Consider the following 12,195-nt stretch of genomic DNA (forward strand, 5'->3'; position numbering starts at 1 on the left):
TTATGAAACACTCCATGTTCAAACAGACATGTTTTTGTTTTCCCTTTCCAGAATTTACAGATACAGGATAAAAGACTGACACTGGAAAAGTCTGGTGTGACCAGCATTTATTTTGGAAGTATAGATAGGAACAGATAGGTGAATATGAAGCCTAGCTTCTGTAACCACACTTCACACTGGTGGGTGTCTGTGAGGAGTTTGTGTCTTGTTGTGGAATCTCATTACACATATGATGTCCCTTGGCTGAAATAGGGGAGTGCATGAGGCTAGAAAGTGTGATCATTCCATTAACCTGTAAATCCCTCTTGACTGGAGGGATAGTAAGAAGTTAGAGATGATGGAGGGGTTAAACGTGTGGCTAACAATGCTTAAAGAAGTTTAAACTACATTTTAGCCGTTTAAATGGATGTAGAATTATACTTAAGATATTAAAATGAGGTAAGACTTGTGAAGAGGCAGTAAGGGAAGAGAGATTTAAAGGATTCTGGCTTTAGTAAAGGTGATCTTTATCGCAGAAGATAGAAAAAAATGGTAAGGTTTGAAAGTTAGGTGGCTGAGATATAACTTGGTATTGATTCCAGTATAAGTAGCCAGGTGGAGAAGTCTGATTATTTCCAAGTTTCAAGTTGGGGAAAATGGGTGGGTAATTAAATTTACTAAGAGATTATAGGAAGAGAAGTGTGTGTGTTTGTGTGTGTGTGTGTGTGTGTGTGTGTGTGGTATATGTATGTGTTGTATGAACAGATGAAGGAACAAATGGATATACTAGGGGAGTGAGTCAAACCTTGGACATTTTGAAGTTTTTTTCTGAATTGAGAAAGGTACTGTCTTCGTTTGATGTCTGTTCCTTTGTAGCTAGCAGTTGGTGAATACTTACCGAAGATTAGGCATTTAGAATATAAAGATGAACCAAAGTAGTTTCTGCTAAGGTGGTATATACACAGACACACACAGACACACACACACTTTCCTTACAAGCAGTGCACGGGTAGTTTTTAAAGGTACCTGATAGGGGCGAGTCGGTGGTGGCACATGGCTTTAATCTAGCGCTGGGAGGCAGAAGCAGGTGGATTTCTGTGAGTTCAAGGCCAGTCTCGTGTACTGATTGAGTTCCAGAACAGCCAGGCCTACACAAACCTATAGGCCTGATTGAACGCTGCCTCCCTCCCTCCTTCTTCCCCTTCCACCCTCCAAAGAAAGGTAGCTGATAGAGATATTTCAGATTTCAGACATAGGTCTTGAATATTGCTGGAAAAATTCATATAGCAAAATGTGCATGTTAACAAAAGTGATTAGCGCTGAAAGTACATAGCTTTTGTTAGACATGGGGAAGGGTATTTCACATAAATACAAATGATGTGGCTAGAATGCATGCTGTGTGTTTGGATGTTTTCCTTGAGACAAACATGGTAAGGAATTTGCTATTATTGGGTTTTCTCAACAAAAACTGTAGGGGTAAGGAAATGGTTGGTGAAAGACTGTTGTGATGGCAGTGTATCCAGACTAAGTTGCAGGGAGAGAACCTGAGAGCAAAATAGCTGTTCTAAGACTCCTTTGTAGACTAACCTGTCTAGAACCCAAGACATCTGCCTGAGTGCTAGTAGATTAAAGGTGTGTGCCACCATTGCCTGCCCAGAGGCTTTTTATTTATTTTTATTGAGTGTACATTTGGTGTGTGGGTTAGAGAACTTTGTGGAGTTGTTTCCATTACTCTTATCTGTATTCTAGAATTTGAATTCAGGTGGTCAGGTTTTGGGGACAAGTTTCTTTACTTTCTGAGCCATCTATTTTCTGTCAACTTGAGATTTTAAGAATAAATGATTTGCTACTTTCTCTGTTATCCTCTTCTATAGGTATTCCTTCTCAACAAACTCTGAAGTTTATTGAAAGTCAAGAAGTCGTACAGTGATCACACAGTTTGGGTTTAATGTGAATATACCATTCACTTGATTTACCAAAAGACCCTATTTTTGTTTGTGTAAGTGGGTCCACCTGTGTGCACATGTGCGTGTGCTTGTAGAGACCAACAGAATATGTAAAATCCCCTGGAGCTAGACTTACAGGCAGCTGTGATCTGACAATTTTGATGCTGGGAACTGAACTCAGGTCTGTTGCAAGAGCAGCAAGTGCTTGTAACCACTGAGCCTGTTGCTAGCTCATTCAGCTGATTTTTATTTACTTTTTACATGTGAGTGACCTGCACATGTTTGTGTGAACCAGTATGCATGTGAGTTCTTTGACTAGAACTGGGTCTTCTTCTGCAAGAGCAAGAAGTGCTTTCCTCCTCTGGGCTGTCAGTCCCACTCTCCTGAGTTTGTTTGTTTGTTTGTTTTACTATTTATTTATTTAAAGGGTAAGGTTTTACTATGTATCCCTGGCTGAACTGGAGCATCCTGTGTAGACCAGGCCACTCTCAAATTGGAAGAGATCTGCCTACTTGCTATTCCACTTATTTTTCTTTTGTGTGTATAGGCATTTTACCCCTATGCATGTTTGTGTACTGTGAGTGTGCAGTGCCAGAAGAGGGTATTGGATCCTCTGGAACTTTGATTACAGATGATTTTGAGCTACCATGTTGGTGCCATAAATTAAAATTGGTTTTTCTGTAAGAACAGCCATTGCTTTTATTAATTTGTGTTTTTGAGAAAGGGTCTTTCTGTCCTGGCTGGCCTTTGACTCACAGAGATCCATCTACCTCTGCCTCCTAAGAGCTGGGAGGTAAATGCCTGTGCCATGTACTTACATGTAAGTAGGAAGCCTAAACTGGAATTGCGCAAGAGCAGTATGTATTCTCTGCTGCAGAGCTATCTAGCACTCCCCCTCAAAAATAGGTTTTTTTGGGACTGGGGAGGGAATCCACACATCGTGTGTTTTAAACATGTCCACTAACAACTGAGCTTTATTTCCAGACCTTAGTTTTTCTCCACGTTATTTGTGTGTGCCACGACTGGACAACTTGTGTGAATTAGCTGGACAACTTGTGTGAATCCGAGTTGTCTCTCTTCCACCATGATGGTGGGGGGACCAGCTCATTATCAAACCTGTCAGGAGTTACCTACCTTTATTACTAGCTGAGCCATCTTAGTGGACTACCCCTGCTATTTTTTTTTTTTTAAAGATTTATTTATTAATTATATGTAAGTTCACTGTAGCTGTCTTCAGACACTCCAGAAGAGGGCATCAGATCTCATTACAGATGGTTGTGAGCCACCATGTGGTTGCTGGGATTTGAACTCAGGACCTTCAAGAAGAGCAGTCGGTGCTCTTACCCACTGAGCCATCTTACCAGCCCACCCCTTCTATTTTTATTACTATGTTTATTTTGTGATTATTCTCCATAATTTGTGACATGTATAAAAATAAGTAGTTGAAGGTTATATTAGTTTCTTCACTATATACAGTATGCTGATAAGATTATTTTCTGTTATATTCCAGAGGAAAGTAAAAAAAAAAACAAAAAACAAAAAACAAAGTAATCTCAATAATGTAAATATCAAGGATGTAATGAAAAAAGGATAATATTAGGCAATTTTTGAATGGTAGTTTTAGATCACTTTCATTCAAAATTTATGTTCCAAATTATCCATGTTTTTTTTAAATTAATTTTTTTGTTTTGTTTTCATTATTTGTATATTTGTGTTTGTATACATGAATGTGCTGCTTTTGGAGGCCAGCAGAAGATATTAAGTCTCCTGGAACTTGAGTTACAAATGGTTCTGAGCATCATGAATTGGGGAGCTTGCATCCTCTGCAATAGCTGTGCAGACTCTCCTCTGAGCATGGTTTATTTATTACGTGTTTATGGTAGAAGGGTCAGTTAGGTTCTTTAAAAGAAGAAATGAAATGAATGCTTCCACTGCCCGGTATTAGTGCTTTTTCATGGAAACTATTTGAAAACCTTAAAGGAAAGAAAACTCAAACACTTAAGCATTAAAACAGGTCAATAAGATGATGATGTTTGTCTAATATAGTCTAGAATGACATTGAACTCCTTATCTGGGCTCCATTTCTCAAGTGGAATTATAGGCGCATGCTCTAACTATGGGCTAAAAGAATACTGGTGCCCATGCATGCACATGTGCACGTGTGTGAGTGTGTGTGTGTGTGTGTGTGTGTGTGTGTGCACATGCGAGCTTCAAATTTTGCAGTCAAACGCAGAGAAAAGTATGTTAAGAACCATTAAGATATTCTCCCCTTGCCACACAGTAAAGCATTTGCTGGTATAAATACTGAGCCAAGATCTGTAATATGTACTATAATTCTTGGTTGAGGTAGAGAGTGGCATGGCTGTTTGCAATTAAATGGTACCCAGAGGCATTATATGTAACACTTTCTGGCTAGATTTTGGTTAAGGCAAACTTTTTTGTAAGGTACAAGTCATATGTAACCAAATTCACTTCACTAGTAAAGGCTGTACTTGTGATATGAGAAGTGTTCAACCGTGGTAGACAGTTGATTCTATTCTACTGCATCCAGACTTGTGTTGGTTGTATATGTATTATAGTACTTAGAAAAATAAGTAGAAATGAAATGAATGCTTCCACTGCCCGGCATTAGTGCTTTTTTCATGGAAACTATTTGAAAACCTTAAAGGAAAGAAAACTCAAACACTTCAGCATTTTAACTTACTTTCTAAGGAACACTGGAACTGCCCAATTGAATTTCGAAAGTTGGAGGATTTTGTTTTGAGACAAGATTTCACTTTGTAGCTAAGTAAGCCTGTTCTGTCCACAGCTCCTGAGTGCTAGGGCTCTAGGCATGAGCCATCATGTTGAATTTAGATTAGCATTTAAACAGAAATGATTAAAGCGTTGGAAAGAAGTCTTAGTGGTTTCAAGCATCTCCTGCCTTTCCACAGGTCTAAGTTCAGTTTTCAGTACCCAAGTTAGGCAGCTCACAACCACTTCTAATTCCATCTTCAGGAAGCTGCTCGCTTCTGATCTCTGTTGACACACAAACACTAAGAAGTAACAATTAGAAAACAAAAATTTTAAATTAATTTGTCTGTATACATGTCTTTGTGGGTCATCCCTGTGGGTGTGAAAGTCAAAGGACAGCTTATAGGAATCAGTTCTCTTTTTTCGTGAGGGTCCTAGGCCATGAACTCAGGTTGTCAGGCTTAGCTGCAAGTGCCATTCTCTAGAGTTGTCTCTGACCCAGCATGCCTTCTAACAATTATTAGGACTAAGTTTCCAGCAATTCATTTAGTAGGTATTGTGCCAGCATTCAGTCCTCTTTTAACTTAGTATTATGCCTTGGTTCTTAGGTTTTGGGTTGGGTTTTGGTTTTTTTGTTGTTTTAGTTTGGTTTTTCAAGATAGGGTTTCTCTATGCAATAAGCCTTAGCTGTCCTATACTCTCTTTGTAGACCAGACTAGCCTCAAACTTACTGAAATCTGCCTGCCTCTGCTTTCTGGGTCCTGGGATTAAAGGCATGTGCCATCATATGTGACTAGTTCTTATAGCTTGTTTGGCTAGCCAAAATTAGCCTTTTAGAAAAGAATATAATTATTTTTTTCTAAAGAATATAATATTATTTTAGGATATTAAAAAGCTTCAATAAAATAAACATTTAGTTTTTTTTGGAGAGTTGTAGATGTAATTTATGCTTACTGAGAACTAAATTGTCTTAAGAACTTCTGATTTTGGTTGTGTCAAATTTAACCTTTATTTTTTCTATTTGTTTTTAGATTTTGGTTCACTGTTTGACCTGGAACATGACTTACCAGATGAATTAATCAACTCTACAGACTTGGGACTAACCAATGGTGGCGATATTAGTCAGCTTCAGACAAGTCTTGGCATAGTACAAGATGCAGCCTCTAAACATAAACAGCTGTCAGAATTGCTAAGGTCTGGTAGTTCCCCTAACCTCAACATGGGAGTTGGTGGCCCAGGCCAAGTTATGGCCAGCCAGGCCCAACAGAACAGCCCTGGATTAAGTTTGATAAATAGCATGGTCAAAAGCCCAATGGCACAGACAGGCTTGACTTCTCCTAACATGGGGATGGGCAGTAGTGGACCAAATCAGGGTCCTACTCAGTCCCCAGCAGGTATGATGAACAGTCCAGTGAATCAGCCTGCCATGGGAATGAACACAGGGATGAATGCTGGCATGAATCCTGGGATGTTGGCTGCAGGCAATGGACAAGGGATACTGCCCAATCAAGTCATGAATGGTTCCATTGGAACAGGCCGGGGACGGCCAAACATGCAGTACCCAAACGCAGGCATGGGCAGTGCTGGCAGTTTATTGACTGAGCCACTACAGCAGGGCTCTCCTCAGATGGGAGGACAACCAGGATTGAGAGGCCCCCAACCACTTAAGGTGAGTACTGTTTGTGTTTATAACCTTTTGTCCATTTTAGTGATGGAGTTCGAGGTTACTTATTTTTTATTTATGTGCCAAGGATCTAATGTGTTGGTTCAAGTCCTAAGCTCTTTTATTAAATTTATAGAAAATATTTTTATACTTGACTGGTATCCTGTACCTTCATGATTCTTTTGAAATGGTAGCCTATGAATTCCTAATCTTTCTGGCCTCTAACTGTTGGAATATTTTTAACTCCTTTTAGAATCCACATTATCCTTGTAGTCTCCTTATAAAAGTACAATTTTAAGATAGCAGAAAATTCATTTATTCTACTTCAGCTCTTTTATTCATGAGGGTTCCAGGCCATGAACTCAGGTTAATCACTCTCCAGTGCAAAACAAAGCTGCTCTGACCCAAGGACCAAGGCTTACAGCAGCACTAGAATGTAGGATTAAACAAAACCACTTAAGAAGGTACTTGACACCATATTATTAATTTAGTTAGCAAATAACTATGGGATACTACATGAGACATGAATTTACTCATATGGAGCAGACCTGAAATCCAATCAAGAAACCTATGGTGTATCCTCATTATAGTAAGGATACTATTGCAACCGTGGGAACATCTTTCCTGGAAGCTTTGTTGTAGCTTGCAGGATGCATGGCTTGGTAAGACCATCAGTGGCTTTACTCTCTAGCAGCCTGCTACATTTTACCTCCTAGCACATGAAAGCTAGTCAGTAGGGAGAAATCTTCCAGCTCCATCCCATCTCTACTCTCCATGTTCTGTAACCAAAGTGTGTGCTTTCAGAAGTAGTATTCTACCATCTAGATGAGGTGGACAATTGAAACAATGGCAGTAGTCGATATTGGTGGCTTCTGAAGTATCTCCAACTGGCATTGAGAATTTTCATTTAGTAACCTATGGCTTTGGGAGCAGCAGTATGCATAAGCAGACTTATACAGAATACTTCTGTTTAAAATTTTTTTTTCCTGACAGAGTGGTGGTACATCTTTAATTCCAGGATTTGGAAGGCAGAGGCAGGTGGATTTCAGTGAATTCCAAGCCAGCCATGAATCAAAAAAAAAGGGGGGGGGCACACTTGACACTTGTCCTCCTCTTCACCATTTTACTGTTTAAGAACAGGGTTTTTTTGTTTGTTTGTTTCTTCTTCTTCTTCTTCTTCTTCTTCTTCTTCTTCTTCTTCTTCTTCTTCTTCTTCCTCTTCCTCTTCCTCTTCCTCTTCCTCTTCCTCTTCCTCTTCTTCTTCTTCCTTCTTCCTTCTTCCTTCTTCTTCTTCCTCCTCCTCCTCCTCCTCCTCCTCCTCCTCCTCCTCCTCCTCCTCCATTCTGCTTGCACTTGAAGCTTTAAGACATTCTCCTGGCTTTTACAGGAGTTCTCTGTATCTGAATTGAGGTTATCAAACTTGCATTTCATTAATGTTTTACTCACTGAGCTATCTTTCTTGTCCTAAAGAGTAGTTTTTCTCTTCTCTTCTCTTCTCTTCTCTTCTCTTCTCTTCTCTTCTCTTCTCTTCTCTTCTTTTTTTTTTTTTTTTTTCCTGAGTGCTGGGATTAAAGGTGTGCGCCACCACGCCCAGCTCATTTTTTCATTTTTTATTATTATTTGTATGTGATGTGTTTGTGGACATTTCTGTCCCACTGTGGGGATAGAACACAACTTTGTGAAGTTCTCTCTTTCCACCTTAATGTACGTTTTGGGGATTAAACAGCATTGTCTTCAAGTTTAAACACCAAATATTTTACCTTATCTAAGCCATCCTGCCAGCCCTGAAATTGTATTTTGCTTTTAAAAGATTATTTATATGAGTACACTGTAGCTATCTTCAGATACAACAGAAGAGGATATCAGATCCCATTACAGATGGTTTTGAGCCACCATGGCCACCATCTGGTTGTTAGGAATTGAACTCAGGACCTCTTGAAGATCAGTCAGTGTTCTTAGTCGTCGAGCTATCTCTCTAGTGCTCTAAAATTGTTTCTAGATGGATTTTTTATATATTCTTAGATTTGACTAGCCTTTCCCCCAACTCCCAAAACTTTTCTACCCACAGTGTTCTTTGTTCTACCATATCAAATGTATTAACATACTTTTCTTCCCTTAAACTCTCTTCCCTCACACACAGACACAGACACACCCTACCATGGTATCTTTGTATTGTTCTCACCTCTGCACGTGCTCTGAAGTTACACTTACAAATGTAAATATTTGAAGCTAAGATCCACATATGAGAGATTGTGTGGAATTTATCTTTCTGGGCCTGAGGTACCTCATGCTTTCTTTTTCCAACAAATTTAATTTTTATTTATAGTTGAGTTTCATTGTGTATATGTATAAATTTTTGTAGCCATTTGTTAGTTGAGGAACATCTTGGCTGCTGCTTTTTCCTGTTTTTTTGTATAGAACAGCTGTCAACATGGAGATATGTGGAACTTACCTAATTATGTCAGACAAGTGTTAGGAAGCAGAGAGAGAGAGATTTATTGGGAGGAATCTAAGTCAGTGTGTTAAAAATTTGTTATTTAGTTGGGCCATGGTGGTGCATGTCTTTAATGCCAGCACTTGGGAGGCATAGGATTTCTGAGTTCGAAGCCAGCCTGGTCTACAGAGTGAGTTCCAGGACAGCCAGGGCTATACAGAGAAACCCTGTCTCGAAAAACCAAAAAAAAAAAAAAAAAAAAAAAGAAGAAGAAAAAAAAAAGTTATTTTTAAATTGTGTGTGTATATGCAATACACATAGAAGCATTGGATATTTCCCCGTGTCGCTGGTATTATAGGCAGTTGTGAACCTCCTGTTTCATCCCAGGACATCTCTCCAGTCTGTCCTTTCACAGATTATATCCTGAATACATGGCAGTGAGCAAAACACTATTTCCTACCTTCATAGAGCTTAAATTTTAATAGGGAAATAAACAACTTTAAGGTTTTTTTTTTTTATTTATTTTGTTTTGTTTTTGAGACAAAGTTTCTCTGAACACTTCTGGTTGTCCTGGAGCTAGCTCTGTAGATGAGGCTGGCCTCCAATTCAGAAATTTGCTTGCCTTTGCTTCCAGAGTACTAGGATTAAAGGTTTGCATAACCATTGGGCAAAAAAGATAAATTTTAAGCTGAGCATGATAGCACACATTTTTGATCCCAGCACTTGGGAGCCAGAGCCACGTGGATGGATCTCTGAATTAAAGGCCAACCTTGTCTGCCAGAATTTCAGGATAGCCAAAGCTACATAGTGAGATACTATCTCAAAAAACAGGAGGATCATTGATGGTGGGGATGGAACTTGCTACATTTAGGATGTAGTTCAGTTTAGGGTTCAGTGTAGAAAGTGTGCTTAGTATGAACAAGAACCTAGGGTTGATCACCAGACCCCTAAAATATTTCTGAGCTTCTTTCAAGTGAGTATTTATTTACTTAAGAGAGTAAATTCCATCCCCCAAATAGTGATAATATAATTTTTAGAATTTACTCTTGGCACCAATCTGTATGTAATTTCTGTATGTAATATTAGGAGAGGTTTTTTTAATTAAAGATAGGATCTCAATATCCCAGGCTGGCCTACAACTTTCTGTGTAACACTGGTCTTCCTTCCACTGCTTTCCGAATGCTGAGATTTCATGCACATAACCCACACTCAGATTATGGGGTACAGATGGATCAAATCCAGGTCTTCATGGGTGTCAGGCAAGAACTATATTAACTGAGCTCTGTATCTCTGGCACTAAGAATTCTAGATCTTTAAAGTTTTATATTCACAGTGTTTCATAGGGATATGATGACTCAACAGTTAAAGAACTTGTACTGATCTTACATTGGATCTGAGTTTTCAGGATCTATGATGAGTGGTTCCCAACCCCCTGTAAATATAGCTCTAGGAGGTCTAAAGCCTTTGGCCTACTGGGAGACTCATATTCATTTGCCACCAAGTCTGGCTTGCTTTGTTTTGTTTTGCTATGTAGCCCACATTGATCTCAAACTCGAGCTATCAAATTCAGGTCTCTTGTCCTATCCTTCTGGATGCTGATATTACAAGCTTGTTTTTGTAATCCTTTATTTTATATGTATGAGTGATTTACTCACATGTATGTATGTTCATCATGTACATGTATGCTTAGTGACACCAAATGCCAGAGGAAAATTCCCTCAGTCTGGGATTACAGAACGTGTGTTCTACTGTGTGGATTCTTGGAAAATGAGTCATTTGCTAAAACAAGTGGTCTGATGTGTCCATATGCATCTTATTACATTCCTCGTTTTCTGCAGCAACAGAAATTAACAACAGAGTATTACTGGGTATTTAAATTGTACAAGGCTGTTTTTAGCAAAGGAAGAATGATACTTTAAGGCTTTCTGTGATAGAGGGTGTTTTTTGCTTGACCCTTCCTGGTTGTTGTGTGACACAACTTTCCCTGGGGAGACACAATACACAATGGCTACTACCCAAATAGGGAATCACAGACTAAAGCATAAATATCACCAGAATCCAATTTGTTGCAGCATTGAGCTATATGAGGGTGTTTACCAGAGTATGAGTTGAGGGGTTACAAGAGAAGAAATGACTCAAAGACAACTGCATCACCAAAGCCCACCCAACATGGGTAATAAAGTTGGAAACCTAGTCAGTTTGCCCTGCAGGCAGCTCTACAGCTTGAAGAAAATCCTTTCCACATGCCTCAGTTGGTGTAAACTTCTTCAAGGCATCTTGGCTACTTTCTGCTGCTCCTAAGTAGCTGGTCTGACCTCAGAGTCCTCTTTGAAGCTTTTCTCCTCTGAGAAAAAAAACTCTGTAGCTCAGCTTCTGTCTAGGGGAAGTCAGCTTTTTTGCTGATTCTGGCAGTGAGGGATCTAGTGAATCTGATCAGTTTCAGGACCTTCCTGAATTGATTTTTTAATTGGTAGCTTCCTATATAAGGAGCTCCCAGCAGGTTGGAATGTTTCAATCTAGGATAACAACATTGGTCCTTTCTTTGCCTTTTCAGGTTAGGTCAGTGTGTGTATTATGGTGGGTAATTGGACATCAGGAATTATCAGCTATAAAGGGAAGTGAGATAAATAACATCACTATAGCAGACAGAAATATAGTCCTATCTTACTTAATCCTATTTGGTGGGGGAGAAAGAAAAGGCTTCAAGAAACAGGAAGTGTAATAATGGGAAGGTAGATATTCTGAGACACAATATCAGTTTCAGTTTGTATTGAGATATATGTGAATACAGACATTATAATTATTTATAGGCACTGAAGTAGCTTACAAATGTCTACATTTTATTTACTTCTGTGTACTTTTAGAAACATTGTTACTTGTTCTTTTATTGTATCATTCAAAGTTCTGTGGTAAACTGGCTTTCACAGTATGTCTCAATTTTCATTTTCATTAAGGATATAATTATAAATGAACCATAACTCAGTATAGGCATGGATATTATTATTTTAGAATAAATATTACTACTTTAAAATCTAAATAAGTAAAGGTTTAGTAGTTAGGAGCCCTGGATCTCCTCTCCTTTCAGAGGACCCAGGCCCTATTCCCAGAATCTACATTATAGCCAACCCTAACACCAGATGCAGGGATCTGATGCCCTCTACTGTCCTCGAAAGGCACTGCATGTTAGTGGTACACATACATACATCCAGACAGAACACTCACAAAATAAGCACAGTGTGGTTGTGCATTTTTATGATCCAGCCTTGGGAGGCTGAGCAGGGGATTGTACTTCCAAGTCAGCCTTGATTACATAGTGAGATTATATTTTAAAGAGTGTAAGTGGGGCTGGTGAGATGGCTCAGTGGGTAAGAGCACCCGACTGCTCTTCCGAAGGTTCGGAGTTCAAATCCCAGCAACCACATGGTGGCTCACAACCATCC

At 39.1% G+C, this 12,195-nt stretch overlaps 1 protein-coding gene across 1 annotated transcript in view; it reads left to right on the forward strand.

Moving 5' to 3' along the window:
• Positions 1-12,195, forward strand: part of Ep300 (E1A binding protein p300) — a 69,281-nt gene that overhangs the window by 9,155 nt on the left and 47,931 nt on the right. The window contains exon 2 of the mRNA XM_029547868.1: positions 5,690-6,327. Coding sequence (XP_029403728.1) covers positions 5,690-6,327 — 638 coding nt within the window. The remainder of the gene's footprint in view (positions 1-5,689; positions 6,328-12,195) is intronic.

The sequence above is a fragment of the Mus pahari genome, chromosome 17 (assembly GCF_900095145.1).
Source record: "Mus pahari chromosome 17, PAHARI_EIJ_v1.1, whole genome shotgun sequence".
Taxonomy (NCBI): Eukaryota; Metazoa; Chordata; class Mammalia; order Rodentia; family Muridae; genus Mus; species Mus pahari.